Source organism: Rhinolophus hipposideros, assembly GCF_964194185.1.
Source record: "Rhinolophus hipposideros genome assembly, chromosome: 12".
Lineage (NCBI taxonomy): Eukaryota > Metazoa > Chordata > Mammalia > Chiroptera > Rhinolophidae > Rhinolophus > Rhinolophus hipposideros.
The window spans coordinates 52,717,779-52,739,133 of record NC_138058.1 but is presented as its reverse complement, the minus strand read 5'-3'; the positions used below and the strand labels follow the sequence as shown (position 1 = coordinate 52,739,133).

General features: G+C 45.3%; 1 protein-coding gene across 1 annotated transcript in view; it reads left to right on the top strand.

The window, feature by feature from the left end:
* Positions 1–21,355, top strand: part of VIT (vitrin) — a 98,030-nt gene that overhangs the window by 63,244 nt on the left and 13,431 nt on the right. The window contains exons 8-11 of the mRNA XM_081068740.1: positions 3,118–3,174; positions 8,180–8,224; positions 9,781–9,843; positions 12,626–12,773. Of these exons, the coding sequence (XP_080924866.1) occupies positions 3,118–3,174; positions 8,180–8,224; positions 9,781–9,843; positions 12,626–12,773 (313 nt within the window). The remainder of the gene's footprint in view (positions 1–3,117; positions 3,175–8,179; positions 8,225–9,780; positions 9,844–12,625; positions 12,774–21,355) is intronic.

Sequence of the window (21,355 nt, the reverse complement as noted above, 5' to 3'; positions counted from 1 at the left end):
GCCCCACAGACTGCTAGACAAATACTGTCAGAGCAAGCGCTCCATGCATTGTACACTGTAATTGCTAAGAAAGGAGCCAAATTGGGGAGGGAGGAAGGGAAAGGGGAGTTTTACAAACTTGCATTGCCTACTCAAAGGATTTTCTGTAGAAATGAAGAGAAATGAAAATTGATGTGTGAATGCCTATGTCTTTTTTTAAAATAACTGCTTTATTGAGATGCTTTTTGCGTACCATACAATTCATCCATTGAAAATGTAAATTCAATGGCTTTTAGTATGTTCACAGAGTTGTGCAACCATCCCCACATTTAATTCATCACCCCAAAAAGAAACCCTATACCCATGAAGTCACTCACTACGTCCCCCTAGTCCCTCCCTCCCCCCACTCTGGGTAACAACCAACCTCCTTTCATGAATGTCTACCTTAATAGGCATTAGATGGCTATAGATATTTGCTGTGACATTTTAGCCCAACTATATTAAATAATATTTAGTAAATAATATTTAGTATGCAGATAAGTCCTTTTATTCTTCAAATGAGCTGAAAATATTCTGCCAATTATTAGAGTAGCTCTCCTAGAGCTGAGAGACAAGTGAGTTATTGTTACTGCATTTATCAGGAGAGCTTTTTTCTCTTACATATGTGACTATAGTCAAAAGATTTTACCAGTGGCTACGGATGGGGGTGTCCAAGTGAAACCTAATTTATTTATTCATTCGACTAATATTTATTGAGTGCCTACTCTGTGTCAGTCACCATTTTAGGATCTTGGGCTACATTGGTGAACACATCCCACCAAGATCCCTGCAGCAGGTCCTGTCAGCTTAGAACGCCTGAAAAGTGTGTAGCTGGAACAGGAGCAACCTGCGTTTGAGGTCTATGAGTCATCTGCACTCTATACTGAGGTAAAGAACTGCCTCTCAGATAGGGCATAGGAACTTGGACGGGAGTCCGGTAGAGAGTAGAATCACCGTAGAAGGAAAAGACAAGGGCTCTCCCAGCCCAAGAAAAGGAGCTGATGCAGGTGGAAGGATACATGAAGGATGGGGCTGGACACCAAGGCCTCATCATGGCCCCTTAACTGACCCAGGAATGTGCAAAGCTAATAAGATATTAAGGAACAAGTCAAGGCTGGGGGTGAAGGAGCCAATATCCAGAATGGCAAAGGCCTCTCACGGGGCTGGAGTGACACTGTCCTTCATAGGAGAGACCAAGGACTACATTGGTACCAGCGGGAACTAGGAGGCCACAGAGCTACATCCCAGGGCCAGAAGGGGCAGCCTGGAGAACCATAATCATAGATATGCTGAGGAAAGTGTTCTGGAAAAAATGGACAATCCCACCAGGCACAGCTGCAGGGTCAGCTGAATCCACCACGAGCCTACAAGGTGGAGTGGCTTTGCAGGGCATTGTTCTCTGGGTCAGGTTCATTTGAGGAAGTGTTATGGTTGCCTCAGCTGATCTAACAGATGAACGATGTCCACAAGGCAGGATAGACCAGGATGGGGAGCAGAGCACCGCCTAGTGGCAAGGCATGGTGATCACTCACCTTTCTACACCACCCCACCCTCTGACCAAGGGCAGCTGCCGAGGAGGAAGTGGTGAAACCTGGGACCAGCATCCATAACTGTCCGTCCCTTCCTCATGCAATTTCCCTTTTCACCAACATTTACCTCATCTCAGAAAGTTTAATTTCCTAACAGTGTTCAGAGAAGGTTTTGTTCTTAAAATCTAGTCTTACAAATAGTAAGACAAACATTCCAAAGGAAAAATGGGAGAAGGTCATGACCAGGCAAGCCACGGTAGAAGAACTATAAATCGCCAATAGATATAACAAAAGATGTTCAACCTCACCAGGAATAAAATAAATGCCAAATTAAGCAACAAGATGTCAATTTTCACCAATTCACATTGGAAATTGATCATACAATTATCAATTTATTAATTAGCTTTGGCAAGAGTGTGGAGAAATGGCCCAGAATTTGCATTTCCAAGAATATATCCTAAGGTAATTACTAAGCAAGGGTGAAAAGAAGTCTGGACACAGATGTTCTTCATAATAGAAAACTAAATGGAGACAATTCAATTGTCCATCATCAGAACAGTTAAAGAGGTTACTACACAGCTATTAAAATTTTGCTGACTATGTGCTCTCACTGACAGGAAAAGATTGGCCTGTGACAGATTGTGAGGTCAAAAAGCAGGCTACAACACAGCAGAGCTACCAATCTCACGTTTGTAATTGTGTGCTGTACGTGAGAACATAGTATAGAAAAAGGGATAAAACACTGTAGGCCAAAATTGTATACCAGTATAGATTACATACCAGGATAGGGGGATTGCACTGCAGGTAATTTCTTCCTATCCACTCAGTGTATATTTCTACAGTGAGTATGCGTTGTCTACAATTAGAGAGAAAATAAAGCTATTTTGAGTTTGTGTCCAAATGATGGGAACAAAGACAAAGGGAATAAAAAGTTGACAGTAGATAGATTTAGTTGCAAGAGAAACAGGGTTTTCCAGGACCTCTTATCTCTTTCCCTCTATGAAACTTGGTTCCTTCCCTCAGCTGGTTTTCACGTGGCCCCCATTCCCCTCAAAGGCACTTTGCATCTCTCTTTATAGGATCTCCCTCCTCCCTTTAAAACCTTGCTTCAGGGAAGTTGCCCAGAGTAATTACGGATAACCCATTGCGTACCTTTAAAAATGACTGAAAGCTAATGCTGTTTGCATCAATACCATCTTAACACAGTTTAAGCAAATTGCGAAATGTTAAATGACATTTCTATTGAAGGATTACTTTAACCTCCTCAGGAGCGGCACAGTTGAGGAGAATTATTATAAGAATAATGAAGTATAAAGAAATACAGCATTTTAGTAAAAGAAGGGAACTATAGGGGTTATTATTACCAGGAATTTTCACTCAGTGTTTTGAGTTAAATCCCCCCTTTAAAAAAAAAAAAATCCCATTTCAATGCATCCTCTGGCGCAGGTTCAGACCACCCAAAACGTTACCTTGGTTCTGACCTTGGTGATGTCTTATTAGGTTAGATCATGGAAAGGAACAGAACAGTTAGATTAAAATTCATGCTCTGACCAGTCAAATGTTATTACAGATCTCTGGGCCACCATCGCCTACGCAAGCAGCCAAAAGAGCCCCCACGCCAGCCCAGGTAAGAACCTAAACTCACCATTCTAGTTTCTGATGAGAGTTAAGCTTGTTTACATGGGGTTTGTCTTTCCTAAGCCTTGCCATTTGATTTAGATTTGGACAGAGAGCATTAAACCAGTTATGCCAACAAGAGATACCGCTCAAGGGCCCAACTTGTAAGGAAAAGCAAGGAAGCCTTTAAATAAGCAAAGCTTTCACTCATTGCCATTCCCTAGAGGCAATTTTGTGGAGGTTGTGATAGAAATTCCCAAGTATTCAGTAACTAGGCTCTTATAAACCTGAAAAGGGATACTCTCTGGGGTTCATGCTTGAGGAACTAGGGTAAAAGAGAGAAATGTTTATCATTTCCCAGGAAAGGGCAAAGCTGATTTTGCTTGGGTACTTCCACGATATGGGGGATAGAAATACATTCTCCCTCCCCCGGGAATTCTCCTGTGAATTCTGACACTTTCTGGCTCCCCTTTCTTCACTTCTGTGTGTGCTCCTTAAAGGTTTGTCCCACGCACTGGAAATGCAAAGGGATGCAGCAAGTTCTCTTCTCTGTGGTGCTGTTGAGACCTGCCGTGATTAGCAAGGGAAAACACGCGAGCTTAGTTGCATTCCAGAAATCTGGGCCCTGAGCTGGTAGACTCGATAGAAATACACAATTCCCTTTGCAGCTGCAGGGCACTAAGATGGGGTCCCAGACCTCCATGGAGAAGAGTTCAGGTGTTTCTCTGGCTGGGGGATACCTATCTGTCCTCCACGTTAAAAGATTCCTAGAGATTGTAGGTCCTGTTTTGCTTTGATACCAGATCAGAATAGGGGCCCCATAGGGTGCCCTGGACAGGGCTAGCAGCTTCTAAGAGCTTCACGATTGCACTTTTGCCAACGTGCATGCTGTTGTCTGGACAAAGGGCTTCAGAAACAGATCACTGGGCAGGGCAAGGACTCCAGGCCATTTTAGGCCTTAGCAGGCCCAAGGGACTGTTCAGGCAGCCAAACATGGGGCAGTCCTTCCTCTCGTCCCCTTGGCCAGGATCTTTGCCTCCTCTGCAACCCCCAAAAGCAGAGCCAACCACAGAGAGCTCGGCTGACTTCCAAGGAAAATCTGAACTAGGGGTACTTTCATCAGGGGGCAAAGTAAGGGAAGAAAGCAGACTGCTGGCCGCATGAAGATCAGCTGACCCTGTGGAAACCCCTCAGGTATCCAAAGGCAGGACGCTCCAGGAACTGCTTTCCGGGAACCTGCCGGAGTGCATGTCAGCCTGGGCAGGCTGCCTGCTGCTCACATTCCCCCACACACACTGCCGGCCTCTGCAGCTCAACTCCAGGTCACCTGAGTTTGGGGGCAGGCACAGTTGTTTTAACCTTTAGAAAATGTCTCTTGGCTTTGTGTGTTCCCACTGTGTCAAAGAGAAAGTTTCTGCCAGTCCAGACACCCAAGGGGGCTCTGATGGGTTTGGGTCTGCTTGAGAGGCCTCTGACCTGGGCAGCCTATGCTCCCAGCTTGCCCATCCCAGGATAAAGTGTGAACACACTACTCGAATCAGACACGGCTCGAGGGCTGATTGGCAACAAGGCACGGTACCTGATCTCCAGCTCCTATTTTTTTAGGAGCCCAACAACCTAACATTGTTTCCAGCATGCGACCAAATTTCCTTTTTCTAACCTTATCACTTCTGGTTCTCTAGCTCCAACGGAGTCCATTTCTTCATGACCTTCATGTTCCCAATAGTTACACTATCTCATTGACCCACGCAGATCCTCCCAGCTCATTTTTTACCCTCCAATCCTACCCATTTCTGCTGGTCCTCTCCCTCTGCCATCATCATTGCAACTTTGCTCTGAGAAACTCAGACCCTCCCCCAAAAGTCCCAGAGAGCCCTTGAGTTAGGGCCTCTCCCAGCCCCAGGTTGCTCAGACCTCCGACCCTTCACAAAAGCCCTTCACTCCTGCAGATGAAGGGAAGCCAATCACACATGTACATAAAGCAGGCCCCCCACTGCCTGACCTTGCCCCGCCTCCTACCAGGGCCCTGTAAGTGGGGCAGGGCTACCTGTGCTAATATGGCTTCTTCTGCTGTAATCCTGGGAGGAGGGAAGAGTGGTGTACTCCTGATGATTTAAATTAGCACTCTGTGACTTTTACTTTGAACCTTCCTTTTGCTGTCTGGCTTCACGGTACCATGAGCTCTTTTTGAACAAATAAGCTTCACTGGCCTGGAAATCTAACCATGGAGTTAATGTTGTTTCCATGAGAAAAGGCTGCCAGATCCCAACCAAATATCCCACCCCAGGATGTGGAGGGTGACCCATTTGTAAATCTGGGCCTGTCAGTGCTTTGCCGGGGTGATGGCTCCTGCCCAGGATGTCAGACCGCCCTCAGCCTCCTCTGACACCCCTGTGTGATGGGCTGCAGGCATGGTGATCGGGCTGCAGCAAAGCTGTCGCTGCTGTCTGAGTGCTTCCTGTTTCATCACAGCAAGAGGAAGTTCTCCAAGGGAAATGTGCAGCCCTCGAGGCAGGAAGCCAGGCCAAAGGAAGGGACATGGAGAGATTTCCCTAGTGGCCTCTCAGACGGCCACCTCCTCCTAAAAACTGCACCCCAGTGGATTCATTGGGGAGAAACCAGAAAGCTGAAGGGCCCCCTGGACTTCTGTCCCATAAAACTTTAGCGTCCTAAGGGCCATATGTTGCAGCTCCCACTTCGGATTCCCAGGTGTGCAGGGAATAGAAGGAGCTATAACCAGTGCAAAGATCGTCACGGGGGTCTTAGAGCAAGGATGGTTCCAGGCCCTCACATTACAGGTACAGGTAGTGTGCTTTGCAACAGCCTAACCAACTACCCTGAGACGCTAAAGCACCAATGGCTTCCTGTGTGTGATAGGCAGACAGAGGTGACATGCAAGCTCTACAGTCGGCCTGCTGGGCTTCAGTGCAGCTCTGCCACTCCCCGGGCATCAGTTTCCTTGCTTGTAAAAAGGGACCATAGTGGTACCTAACTCTCGGGGTTGTTGTGACTTAACTATGTAAAGAGCTTGGTCAGTGTGTGACACTTAATTGTTTCCACACTTTTACCATGGAAATCGTTCCGAACCAATTCCTCTCTTAGCTTCTGACTGTATCTGTGGATGACCAAGCAGGGATTGTCCCCAAAATAATTCCCTGTTTATCAGGAATGCCTTATATGCTTCAGAGTGATTTTATACTCATTTACCTCCATGTGAGGCAGAGCAGCACAAATCTTTATGACATCAGCTTCACAGAGGACAAAACTTAAGCTCAGAGAAGGCAGGCAAGTCTCCTGAACCCCCAGCTAGTGTTTGGTAGACACCAGACAGGTCTTCTAACTTCTTCTTTTTCCTACACCACCCATTGCTCCTCAACACCAGAATACAAATGTTCTCACAAATTTACTTCTTTCTCATCACTACCAAGTCCAAAAACATCAAGGCTCAGCTGTGGAAATATTTTTCAGCCTTCAGCTTTTGGGTAAAAGAGATTTGGTCCAAACTTGTGCCAAACAAATGAAAATGGCACTAATAGAAGGCCAGGCTTCCAGAACAGGATAAAAGGGAACTGTCAGTCTGCTGCCTGAGTAAGAGAACACCGAGCATCCTAATTCTTCCTGACATTCAAGGATGCTGAAAGTCTTAGGCAAAAACTGAGACGTCACCAACACCCTTTTTATAGGGAAAGGGCAAAGTGCATATTTTTTTTACCAGTAGGTGGCAACAGAGTTATAAGGCTAAAGAAGCAGAATGTTTCAACATATAAATCATACATATTTTGAACTTGGCGATCATCTCACCCAATCTGCTAATGTTATTCACAAAGGAATTAAGGTTCACGAGGGCATGCGACTTGTTCAAGGTCATACACCTGGTGAATGGCTGAGCTAAATTAAACTCAGCTCTGAGCATTAAATCAGAATGTGCAAGAGCACAGGGTGCCTTTCAGAAAAGCTTGGCATCTTAATCGTGGGAAGAAAAATATCACGTCTTTTGAGTGTGTTAATAATTCCAGCATGGAGCAAAGCAGATGGTCCTTTAAGAAATGGTAGCGTGGATCATGCCCTTGGCTTTCAGCTTTCTGAGCTGGGGGTGTGGGCGGGGGGCAGGTTGTGGGGCGGGGAGGCAGGGAGGGAGGGAGAGAAACAGCCAGTTTGGGGTCCTTAGGAGGCTTCCTAGCATGTCTGTATGGCCTCTGAGTCCCTCCCAGCCATGATTCCCCCACCCCAAAGAGGTGAGGGACTATTGGATAATAATCCAACTATCCTTTCTACTTTATCAATACCCATTGGGGGGAAGGGGCATTAACCATTTTATTGCACATAGAATGTCAGGTGCCACTTTGCTTTCTTCTGCTTGAGGCGCACCGTGAGAAAATGAGCCTCAAGACATGAGTGGACGGCTTGCCCCCTGAAGGGGCCAAATTTCTTTTATGTAGTTCCAAGGAAGAAAACATAAACAGATGGGTGGAGGAGACAGATATACCTAGAGTGATGGTGTGCATATATGGGTGCTTGATGAGTGTATGGATGAAGATTTCAGATCAATAAAATGAAAATTTTTCTCAAAGTCTCAGTCGTTCAAGAAGGAATGGAATGTACTACTTTGGTTGTGTATGTAATGAGTTCTCTGTCTCTGGAGGTATTCAAGCACTAGCCACCCACTCACTTTGGTAGGGAATTTGTAGAAGCATGCTGGGAGGTGGGGTTGGTTTGGATTGAATGACCTTTTAGGTCCCTTCAAATCCCATGATTACTACTATTCCGTGATGCTTGCCATACAGTGAAAGAAAGAAAAAGGCGAAAGTGTTTTTTTTGTCTTTGGCTTTGAGACCTTTAAATGAGAAAACCCCATGCACTTCAGGTTGCTTCATTCATAAATCTGGTTGCGTGTCCCTTTACTGAACTCCCTGCAACAACTGGAAAACGTTCTTACCATCCTGGGGGTTCACTTGATAGCCTCTCCTGGTTTTATCTAAATAACAAGTTTGTTTCTTTTCAATTTTGAAAATCAGGGGAAACGGACTTGTGGAAGCCTGGATCCGTCCTCTTAGATGCAGGTAATTAAACAGCCCGTTCCATGACTGGATCAAGATTCACAGGATTACAAAACCAGGGGAGCCTAAGCATCCAGCTGGGGGCGCAGAAGCCAAGCAGCCTTCCTAAGAGTTTTCATTTTCCATGTTAGGATCTAATGATCACGCAAAGGGCACACGTTGGAACCCCCACAGGGAGGCCACACAGTGATGTGTGGCCACACAGTGATGAAGGGAACACAGTGGATAACAAAAGGGAAAAGCAAATACAGAGCCAGTACGGGGAGAGTTCCCTGCCCCCAACATGGGTTTAGACCCTCACTTCATCTAGAGAGGCTTTGATTTCCTTCTATATCCCCCTCCTTCTTTGCAAATGGTATTCAGATTTTCCCTTCACCCAAATGAGTGTTGTTTGCTGATTACTGCGTTAAGGGTTTGAAACCCCAACAACAAACACAGTCTTCTGGCTCTTGGTGCAAGGGCAGATTTCGCTGGCAGGTGAGAGACAGAGATAGAGGAGAGGACTGGGCCTCTGCATTCGCATTTCTTCCCCTCCCCGCAACATGGAGCCTAGGGCAAGTTCCCTCAGAGGCTCCAGGCTGACACATGCCTTTACACCCCCAAAGTAAATTTTTTCAGTAATGTGAGTAAGTGGGATTAGCAAACTGACCTTTAATGGGAAGATGAAATTATGTGCTTTGCAAATTGAAAAAGCTAACAAGCCAAGAGAAAGCTCAGTGCAGTCAAGCCACGCTGAGCCCCCAGCACCTTCCTTCACTTCCCGAGACTCTTGGAGGGTGCTTCTGGGCATCCCCAAAACGGGGACACTCTGCAAGTTTCCCTCTGCGTGCAAAGCTCATGGTCCTTACCCAGCCTAAACGGATTCTTATTTACACCTTTAATTCCTTAAACGATGTATTTGTGATCTTAGCTCTCATGTAAATGGCCTCTAAAGAAAACCCCAGGCTGAAATTCAACTCTCACACACAGCCTCTGAAAGCACAACACTCTTTTGCATCTTCACCTCTAATCTCAGAGGGGTTGCATTTTTAGACCCTCTTGTTTGTTTGAGTTACTTATATCCTCTCTCTTCCCCTCTGCTACATCCAACCCCTCCTTTTGTCCCACTCATCTTTGTTCACTGACTCAATCGCCAAATATCAACTGAGGGCTTGTATGTACTGGACACAGGAAGGTTTATATGATGAGCGACGCACATGCCCTGACCTTGAGATTTTCAGAATTTTACAGAGGGATAAATGACACTGGCCAAGTGCTTAAGGTTTTCAAACAAGGAAACTAAGGCTCAACTAGAATAAGCTAACAGCAGTAGTGGACAGAACTCAAGTCTTATGACTTCAGATCCCCCTGAGAACCAGCAAAGTAATGTATCTTTAGTAGGTTGTCAGTAAATATTTATTCTAATGTCTTAAGATGGGGGTGGTGTGGAGATGAGCATAGTTATCGGTAAGCCAGGCCCCCTGAGCTGGGCGTGAATACCCTTTATGTCCCCATCCCCGGGGTAAGGCCAGATGCTTCCTGTTCTTGTAAGTCACCAAAAGTTTTACTGCTCTTTCCAGGATTTGTTCCAAAAGAAGAATTAAGCACACAGTCTTTGGAGCCAGTATCCCAGGGAGATCCAAGTAAGTTAATTGACAACTTACTTGGATCAGAATGGCTCTGACATCTGATCTGCTCACTCTCCTCTCTACCCACTCACTCCCACCCAAACCTGCCTCTCTCCTACCCTGGATCTATTTATCTCCTCTCTTCTGTCACTTTGTTCTAAGGAGAAAAGGAAGGTTTTGAAGAATTTAAATGCTCTGTGTGCATGAAGGGGAGAGGATCGGATTTTTAAGCCATCACTATGGCAACAGGGTGGAATGGAATGGGGACACAAGAGCCAATGAAGAAAGAAGCCTGGCTGGCCAGCAGGGACAGTGGTCCAGTGGAGACAATGGTAGACAGAGCTCAGGGTTGGAGGTGGACAAAGAGAGAAATAGGCAGATCCAAGAGATATAAAGAGGGAAGAATCTAGAGGGTTGGAGGTGGAAGTACAAGAGAGGGAGCAGTTAAAAATGATTTGAGAAACTGGGGTCGATGTCACTGTCAACGGGACCACGGTGAACAGACCAGGGTCGGAGAGGGAGATCGTTTATGTCTCTCCTCATCTGCAAGACATTCGGTTTAATAGAGAGTTGACTAGCCAGATCTAACATTCAGAAAGAACAGCTCAGCCGGAAATTTAGAGTTAGAAGACGATGAGCTATGGTTCGAAACCACTGGGGGCAGAAACTGTGACTAAATAGACAGGATAGTGTAAGAAGAAACAGAAGACTGAAACCTGAAAAGTTTGAACATTAAACCAGTTGAGGAGAAGCCACCTGAGGATAGCAGAGAGGAGGGACCTGAGAAAAAGAGGAAAACCACGGGGGAGGTGGGTGTGCAAGCCAAGGAGAGAGCATGCAAATTGCCCCAGAAATTCACTGCCAGCCAGCCACCAAATGGGCTGTGAGTCTCAGCCCGGCTGTGTGTGAGAATCGCCTGGAAACATTTTTAAAAATTAAAGAACCAGAAATATGGACATCACCTGGGAGCTTGTTAGAAATGCAGACTCTCAGGCTGCATCCCAGACCGAGTGAATGAAGTGATCCCTTTGCATATTTACCCTTGAGAAGCACAGTCCAGAGTGATTCCCATGCACCTTTATTTGTTGAAGCTGCATAAGTGACTCTGATACTTATCCGGGGTGAAGAAACACTGGCCTAATGAATGCATCGGCCAACACAAAGCATTAACCTGTAAAATTGTACCTTGTCGGAGAAAACTAAAGCAATTAAGAAAATTGGTAAATTGATTCCTGTAGACGATCTATCTCACCTTTTCTTCCTTGCACTCCAACCTCAGTCCTCTGTGACTATAATAAGTCTCCCACGCTAAACATTTCATAACCTAATCCTACTCTGTGGTATTGATGTTGCCATCTTCAGATCAGCATGGTGTCACCTCAAGAGGAGAAAGCCACTAGGTCGCATTGAGCCCATGCCCTCAGATGGAACCATTGTCATGAAAACACTGGGAAAGGGGGAGCAAAGGTGACCTCAATATCAGTCATCAGGCTAGCGAGTGAGGAGAACTAAGCAAATAGAAAAACACCCCACTTTCTTAAAACCTCGCTATGAAATGAACGTGCCCATCCTGAACACAGTTCAAGATGTAAGAAATAAGGAGAAAAAATGGCCTATGAAGAACCAAAACAGAAGCTACAAAAATCCCATGCATTGTACTTTACCCACTTAAAAAGAAAATCCCCTTTGGCTCTTAATCTAATTAATAGTTATTCCCCCAAAAGGGTTCATTTGAAAAGGCACGTTGAACTACTCTGCTAACATCTGGAAGGAAAACCCCTCTTCAGAAGTTCTCAAACTTTAATGTGCCCATGAATCACCTGGAGATCTCGTTAAGATGCCAGGCTGGTTCTGTAGGTCTGGGTGGAGCCTGGGAGTCGCATTTCCAGCAAACCCTAGGTGCCAGTGGGCAGCAAGCCCTGAAGACCACCACTGCCACCTGCTGGTAAAAATTCACATTGTAAGCCCGGACCAAGGAAAGAAGGAGTAGGCGGTTTGGGGTACAACCAGCTGAGAAGCCATGAAGCCGTTTTGCTTCTCTTTTGCTTTATCCCAGGTTTAGTGGCATCTTTCAAGTCCGCTTGTTGATTTATTTGCTTCTTTCAATCCTCATATCAAGGATCAGGTTTGGGCACGGGTAGTTTGGGGGCAGCAAGGAGAAGCCAGCTGAACAGGAAGAGTCAGCAGGTACTGTCCAGGCAGACAGGAAGTAAAAGTTTGCAAGCTCCGCTAATGAGCTGATGAACTCCAAATGGAGTGGGGCCAGCTGGGCCCACAGAGGTCCCTGTCACAGCCTACTCCTCTGGTTCGGATCGCCATGAACCACAGCAAGATAAAGTGGCACATTCACAGACATAGCTTTTTTCCTTAATCTGCCAATTCTGTAGTATCACTCTTTAGTAAATATTTCTCATCACAAAAATGCTTGCTGCCTACCCAGCTTCCCTTGCTGGGGAATGGGAAGCCTCCAGGCACATGGAAGAAATGCATCGTGCAGTGCAGGGAACAGAAGCCCCAGAGCAGCCTCACGGTGTTCATGTGGCACTTAGATCCACGGCAAATTTTAAAACAGTCATGGTAAAGGAGTACTAGTCCATGTGTCCGGGACCTTCATGCCTGCTGGGAATCCATTATGGATATACATAAACGAATATACCCTGCATCTTGCTACTTCTTTGTACTTTCTTTCCATTGGAATCTCAGGGGGACTCTGGTGGAGCAAGAGGGGAGCAAGAGAATGCACAGGGGAATGCAATGAGAGATGACCAGAATAACAGAGCCCTTTTCCATTCCTCAGACTGCAAAGTTGACTTGTCGTTTTTAATCGACGGGAGCACGAGCGTTGGCAAACGCCGATTCCGAATCCAGAAGCAGTTCCTGGCTGACATCGCCCAAGCTCTTGACATTGGCCCTGCCGGCCCACTGATGGGTGTGGTGCAGTATGGGTAAGGCTATTCAGAATTCAGAAACCAAGTGATGTTGTCGCATGCTTAACTTTGTGTCACAAAGAATGCCAACACATCCGAGGGCCGAAATTTATTCTCTTCCCTAATACGAATGTAAATGAAAGAAACTGAAGCAATCCAGGCGCCATTTAAGAAATCTGAGACTTCCAGACGGGTAGGACAGGTTAATAAACACTTGTAAGCGAATGGCATTTGTACACTTGAGGTCGGTAGAGAACACATTTATTTGGGAATTAGGAACTCTGGGTTGAAGTCAGCTCAGCTGTGTGACCTTGAGCTAGGCCTTCACCTCTCTCATCATCAGTTTTCTCTTTAGATCAAGGTGGCCCCCTTTCCACCCTGACTATTACAGCCTTTGTTTGAGGGGCTACACCCTGCACTCTCATCTATCCACCTAGAGGTAAGAGGCCTAGACAACATGGTGCTTTAGGTTGAACTCTTGCTTTCTCCAGATAACGTAAGGCCTTTGCACTGAGACTGCAAAAGCTCGCCAGGCAATGGGGAGACAGGGTGGGGAGGCGAGCAGTTCCCGTTGCCCAGTTGAGCACCCAGCTCACTGTCCCCAATCCATTTTCGTATTTCAGTGAGGGGAGAAATTAAGGGTTCATATCGACATCCACTCTCCACCTTTTCTCTTATTTGGCATAATAAGTCAATCTTATTTCAGATACGAATAGGTTTCTCCCTAAAACCGATACACAAAGATTGACAAACAATGAAGAGATCAAGCAAACACAAATCTCAAATAATAGGTCGACTTTTGACCAAGAACCATTCAGGGCAGGAGAGTTGTCTCACTTTTCACACACGACAGTCGGGCACAACATCGACCTGCAGTTGAACCTTGCGAGTGGAAACTGGCAGAGACCTTGGTGCCTCTGCGCAAAAGCAACTGTCACAGCTTCTTTGCTCCTCCTGAAAAGTATAAACATTCATGCCTGACAACATCCGGGGGTCTCCAGACCCTCCCAACATCTCCTGAGGATTTCCCGGAGCAGTATTGTAACTGATGTTGTTATATCAGAGACAACTCGCGTATTTATTTTTGATCAATTAAAAGAAGTCAACAGAAATGCTTTACTTTTCATAAGAACCTCTAATATTTGTATTTTTAGAATGAAATTTCAATAACACATTTCATACTATTTTCTATTCCTGTGAAGAAAAATTAATAGATGAATCTACTGGCACACCGCCTTTTCCTATTCCTCAGACTGCAAAGTTGACTTGTCTATAGGTAGAGTCAAATAGATGAAAATAACCAGTTGCGACAAATGCCAACTCTCAATGTCAAATGATCTATCTTGAAGATGTTAACTTGAAATAGGAAAATAAGTTTTCTTCGTCATTGTTTTCTTTTTCCAAAATGTCAACCTACTTTCATTCCTGTGTCACTTTTTAAAGGTAGCAAATGAATAGCAGGCCTCTCCAAGGAGGAAATGTAAGCGTTTTAGTGCCAGATGTCCCCGGTCAATTTTATTGGGGGATCCAAAGCTTGGTGTGTCATCGTGCATTAAAAATAGCTGTTTTGAAAGCTGTGTATACCAAGGTTTATAGCAGAATATGAAAATAGGGTGATACATACGTCAAGGGAAAGGAAAATGGCAGCAGAATAGTGTGTGTGCTGATGAGAACATGGATTAAAAAACAAATGTAGCAGGAAAGGAAAAACAATTCAAGAAAGACTCTTTTCCCTCAAAAAGAACCTTTTTCCCCACGGTTTCCTTATGTGATCACCATTTGCAGGAAATAGTTTACCTCCAGGCTTTCTAATTCCACTTTCTAAAAATGTCTTTGCTATTAGTCTTTTTTTCCACCTGGGGTCCTTATTAATTTGGAGCATGTAAGGGAAATGTGTTTTCCTTCGTTTAATGCTCATACAAACTAATCAATCATCTTCACCCTCCTTCAGCCACAGGGTGGAGTGGAAAGCACAGAACTGGTGACAGGCTGTCTTGCAAACTGGCCTTAGCTCTCCATGTGACCTTAGGCAAGTTGCTTAACCTCTCCATGTAAGTGCTGCCATCTGTAAATTATGGGGGTGGGGGGGGGCACAGTGGATGATTTATCAGGGCTCTGCCAGCCCCGGAGTCCTGTAATTCAGTGATCCGCTCTGTACTCAGAAGACAATCCAATAAATGAATATTGGGCCATCAGACTGGATGAGCCCCCGCTCCCTTCCAGCCTCGGGTTCCAATTAGGTGGGATGACCAGTAATGAAATGACAACATGTACTGAGATTATGCATCCACCAGCAGAATGAGAGGAACAAAATAAATCTGAGCCAGGCGTAAAAAGGGGCCAAAAGGGAAATCCATGTATCCAGCTGAAATTGCTTTTGATTTCTGCTGCCTGGCTTCCTCGTCTGGGTGGTTCCCTCCGATCGTTTCTTTACCAAATGGTCTTGGTGCATAGAGAGAGAGGCAGTGGGGCAGGAAAGGGTAGAGACAGAGGTAGATGGAGATGAGACCTGTGTTTCAGGAAAAGGAAAAGCAGGAGGTGCCAATTCTTGGCTGGCTGGGAAACTGATTCCTCTCATGGCATTTGGGGTTCTCACTGGATTCCAGTGTCCCCTCTACAACCCCTGGGCATCACAGAACACTGGGGCCTTAGGCAGCTCCTGGTTGCACCTCCTCGTGTTGTAGCGAGGAAATGAGGCTCTAAAAGAAGTGGCCACCCCATCAAAAACAAGCAGTGGAAGGCGAGGCTGAGGTTGGGCAGGAGCTGGTCAAGGAGGGAGGACTCTGTACCTCTGAATGTCCCCTCCTCGCAGGCTTGTCACCTCATTATTGCTGTCGTGGGTCCACAAGACTCCCCCGGAAGACTCCTTCCCTTGGTTTTCCTTAGGACAGCTGAGTCAAGATTTAGACTTTAAGGTCTAAATGTAGACTTTTAAAATTAGAATTCAAAAGACTCATAGTAACTGTTAACAGGGAACAAAAGGCAAATAAGAAATAAAAATACTAGAAGTATAAAAATGGTCTGATTTACAAAATGCAATGTTCATTCTTCATCCTGATTCCTAAGTATCCTCCACAAAGATCTTTTGGGTACAGGAAACAGAAAACCAGTCCTGTTAGCCCACATGAAGGGAAACTTATGTCACAGGACGGACGTCAGTCACTCCCTCCCTCCTTCTTTCCTAACATCTGTGTGTCTCTCTACTTGTCCATTCGATTTTCCTCTCAGCAGACCAGCATCCTCCTCTGCCACACTCTTGGTTTCTGCCCCTCTGTAACTTCACCTTGCCATGCTGAGTTCTACTTCGGGTCCAGGCCCCGGGGAGAGCCTCAACCACTATGACACTGGCACGCTCCCTCTCCCACGTTCCCCCACCTCTGCACATGCAGACTCTTGGAACGCACAATTGTGCTAACCTTTCAGCAACCACAGCATTCCTTCCACAATCCTCACGTATCTCCAGTAAGAAGGAGAGGCAGAGTACGAAACAGACTCGGACTCAAGTTGGGTGACTTCTCCAAGAATACACAGCTGAATGCCTGATCACTGGGGAGAGGCCAAGTATTAAATCTTGGTATATTCCCTATAATGTCAAATAAAATTCACTTCAAAGCAGAGATTTATCTCATGTGCCCAGAAAGCTTCTGATAATTGAAGCTTTCCACCAAACTGAAGCCTGAGACACTACTTGAACAAAAGGCCAAAGATCAAGCCCTTGTCTGGCACACACATTCTACTTTAGAATTGCACAGCCAACAGGCTCATGATTGCATTTACTAGCAACAGGAACACTTAAAAGCCTAAAAGGAAGAAGAGCCAGAGCAAGCAGCTCTTAGGTGGACTCTAGCACACAGAATGAATGACAACAGAATGAATGAAACAAAGCTTGCGTTTTAGCTGCAACCTGATCCACAGGTGCTAAACACCCTCTAGACTTTCAATAGGATTTTGTTTTAGTCCTTAATTTCAGTATAAATGGAACAGAATTGCACATGTTCTTCTGAACTTTATGAGTATAATCAACCCTAGGACGTCAACATTGGAAAACAGTTACAGCAGAAAGCATAACGGTGGCGTTTTTCTGTGTAAAAATGAAACAGACTTTTATTTGCTCGGGGTCCATGACAGTTGCCCTGTGTTTTAGGGAGTGGCTCTGAGTTGGGATGCGTCTCCCTCCTCTTCTTAATTCTCAGCCCCGGATTGAAGACCCTCAGTCACGCACTCAGCTGAGCCTCCCTTCAGGGCCCCAAAGAGCAGAAAGGATGCCCGGAGGCTGCCATGGATCAGCTGAGCCACCAAGTGCAGGACAGTCAGGGTAGAGGGAAGAAGTGAGGTGTCAGGTCTGTATGGTAGGCGGAGTAATAGCCCCATCCAGTCTAAATCCCTGGAACCTGTGAATCTGCTTCCTCGCTTGGCAGAAGGGATTTTGTAGGTGCGATTCAAGTTAGGGACTTGGCGATGGGGAGATTATCCTGGTGTCCCAATCTAATCACATGACTCCTTAAAATCAGAGAACCTTTCCCGGCTATTGTCAGTTAGGTAATGTCACTATGACCAGAGGGATGTGAGGGCTGGCTTTGAAGACGGAGGAAGGGGGCCATGAGCAAGAGATGCAGGCGGCTGCTAGAAACTGGAGAAACAAGGAAATTGGTTCTCCCCTAGAGCCTTCACAAAGGAACACAGCCCTGACGACACCTTAGTTTTAGCCCAGGGAGACCCACGTTGGGCTTCTGACCTCCAAAGCTGGAAGCTAATAAGTGTGCATTGCTTAAGCCACCAAGTGTATGGTCATTTGCTACAGCAGAAATAGGAAATGAATACACCTGGCAAGAGGACCGTTCGGTCGCACTCTCTTAGGTCTTAGGTGGGGCTGGGACTCGAAACAGAGGGAGGGGGCCCAGGAGATGTAAATCTGGTCACCACCGGGGGACTTCAGAGCAGGAAGGTACTGCCTGCGCCCGGACTTCACATTGGTATTTCCTGGGGAGCTTTTAAAAATGCTGAAGCCTGGGCCTTACCCCAGACCTAGTAAGCCAGAATCTGACCAACAGCCAGAAGTCGATATTTTGATCTGTAATTCCAATCTGTAGCCAAGGTTGAGAATCCCCAACTCCTCGAGATGGGAAGGGACAGCTCATCTTCCCAGGTACAGAGTGGCAGTGCCCCTGGGCAACACAGTTCTCTCCAGCTCCTGCCCACTGCTCTTTTCACCCCCTCAGTCTACTTTGCCTTTACGGGAACTAAGAGAATCCCGTCTTCTGCCTGGAAGGGCTGTCCAGGGCCTAAGAGCCCTTGCAAAGACCCTACTGTGTCACTTCTCTCCTTCCTGAGACAGACAGGTGAACCCTGAGCCACACCCCTCAGGCACACAGTTTCAAGGCTGAGAGAGCTGCGAATACAATTTGCACAAAAATTTTATGCTTCTTCTGTTCCCCACCATGCAGTTCTCCTAGAGGTATAATAAAACAAGGACTGCACTTGACTTCCACCACTTACTCAATTGTTCCCTTTGAACCCCCGTCACATATTCACAGGGCTTATCCCAACCCCCCGCCTCCAAATCGTTCTCCCTAGATCTCTAGATCCGCAGAGAAGCAGGTGACTACCCCAATGCACATTAGAACCACTTGGGGAGCTTTTGAAAATCCCAGTGCCCAGATCAAAACTTAGATTGATTAAATGAACATTTTCCTGAGTGTGGGACCAGGCATCATGAATGTTTAGAGCTCCCCAGGTGATTCTATTGTGCAAGCAGAGAGTGAAGATATAACTGTTCCCTCTGGCCTGTGCTGTTCTCGAATGAATCCAGTGTCCCCAGCCCCTTCCCTCTCTCCCAGGTCACCAGCCTAGAGGGCCACTTTTCTCAGCCTTTGTCTTCCCTGCTCTAGACCTATTTATTCTCCTCCCTTCCTCTTGTCCCAGGTAGCTCCACTGCTGATTTTCTTGATTCTTACAGCATCCTCTAAGGCATTGCTTAAACTTGAAGTATAATCCAGAGTATCATCTGGGAGGTTGTTAGAAAGGCAGGCTCTCAGTGCTCACTCCAGACCTACAGAATCAGAATCTACATTTTAACAAGATCCCCAGGGGATTGGATGCATGTCTGAGTTTGGGAAGCTCTGTTGCGAAGACATTCCACATCCCAGCACGTAGCAAGCCCGTGATGGGGTTATAGACCCGTGAGCCTGAGCCTATTGGTTCCTCCTAGGTCAGCACATTGCATGTCTTCATGTCCTCCAGCAGGAAGAGGTAGTATGCAGGTTAATTTTCAACTTTCTGGTGGATGGGTGGAATTATTGTTCTTAATTATACAAAAAAACTCTCATTTAAAAATGAAATTTGTGGGGGGAAGGGGGTCCACAGTGTGAGGGATATAAATGATGAACGTCTAAGTATTACTTTGTCTTGTACACCTGAAACTAATAAATAAATATAAATAAATAAATAAATAAATAAATAAATAAATAAATAAAAATACATACTTTATACTCAGAAAAAATAAAATAAAAATAAAAATGAAATTTGGTTGTAAGTCCCTCACTCCATCTCTAATCCTAGAAAATGTGAGAAAGGCCAGTGTCTTTTCAAAAGGGGTGGCTGGATTGGACGTAGCTGCTCAGCCCTCTGAAGGGATTGGAGGCAGAATCATTTTCTTTTTGAGCCAGGTACGGCCCTCAAGGGACAAGTCTGCACCCAACCTGTAGCCTCCAGCACATCCTTGGGCAAACACCCTCCTGATTTCACAGGCATGGTTCATTTCATTAACTAAGTCCATAAATCATCCCATTTTAGCCATTAAGAAAATTAAAAGGCTAAATTAAATATAATTAGGTCATTTTATTATAATCTTAAAATGATGCCTTCTTGAAGGAAACAGTTTTGAAAGGTTTTTGCCACAGGGAATATGATTCGTTGTTATGTCTCTACGGGCACAAAAATTCATTTGAGAGGCTCGTTTCATGTGACTGAAAGTGTTATGAGGTAAACCAATAGACTCGGACTTGAACCGAATGGAAGCTTTAAGATTAAAAGGGCTGTCTGGATTCTAGAGGATTCTAGAGGTCCTCTAGAATCCAGGGCTTACCAAATGTTCTGAGGACAAGGTTCATCTGGATCTTTTGTCTAAGAAAAACATTCCCAGACCCCAACCCAGACCTACTGCTGAACTGAGTTTCTTCCAGAAGGAGGCCCGCTAACTTACAGAGCTTAACAAATGTCTCCGGTGAGTCTCACCATCAGCGATTCCCTACCCTCAAGCCCCCAGCCTTCCTAGGAATCACCTGTGCCCATGTCCCACAGGTGTTCTTTCTTCTTGAACACTTACACAGCCAAATTCTGGTTTTCCATAAAGTCTCTTCAGTAGTCCTAACTCTTCTTTCAAACATAAAACAATTTTATATTTTCTCCTTGAGTTACAAACCTCTTTGTTTATTTTCTTCTATTAGTTTCAAAGGAAAGCTTTGATATTGCAGAGGGGAAAAAATTGTTTGCCTTTAATGAGATCTTGTAATAAAATTACAAATTAAAAGGTTGTTGACATAAAAGTGTAGTGGTATACCTCCTTGAACTTTTTAAATAGTCTCTATCTCTGAAAAGTAGCCAGGCTAGAGTGTCCGGCCACTAACCCACATATCCTGAAAAAGGACACATACGAGTATACCACGTACTCTGGTACCGAGAGCTGCCGCAGTCTGCAACTGAAAGACTTAGCATTCATTCTTATGATTTAACTACAGTACAACTTAACTAAGATTTATTGAGTGTTTCTCAAGTATTAAGCACTATGCCATTTGCAAGGGATCATGATGTAAAATTCATCTAAGTGGTCTGGTTACATTTGCCTATAAGTCCCTTGGTGGATGAGCTCTGCGATTTTGCCCCTAAACATAAATTTAGCAATTAGAGCTTCAAAAGTCCTCTGATCCAACCTTTCGACCCATTAAAAAATAAATCAATAAATGTGCTAGAGATTCTATTCTTCGGGACTTCACCATCTAGTTTGGGAGGCAATGCTTTTAGAAGAAATAACATTAAATAAAATGAAAAGCATCTCTTCATCGGGTATGTGAATAGCTCATCTGTCTGCCTCTGAAGATGGATTGGTCCACCTCTATGATGTAACAGAGGGAGACTGTGATCAGCACAGATGGAGCACAGAGGCAGCGTGTTCCATTCCATCCAGGGTGATCCAAGACGGAGAGGACATCTGAGCTTGCTTGCTTCATTTCTTTATTCTGCACTTATCTCTTATCCCTTGTATGCTGAGCACTAGAGAGAGGAAACACTAGGGCAGAGGCCCTGTTCTCTAACAGGTTATAGTTGATCTTCATAATTTGCAGATTCCATATTTGCAAATCCACCTACTTGCTAAAATTTATTTGCAACTCCAAAATCAGTTACTCACGGCACATTTGCAGTCATTTGTCGACATGCAGAGGGGGGAATTTTTGAGTCACTTAACACACACACACATACACACATGCATTCCCAGCTGAGGTCAAACAAAGCAGTGCCCTGCTTTCCTGTTGCAGCTCGCATACTGTAAACAAATGTCCTTCTCACAGTCTGTTTAGTGCCACATGTTTCGTATGTTTGTGCTT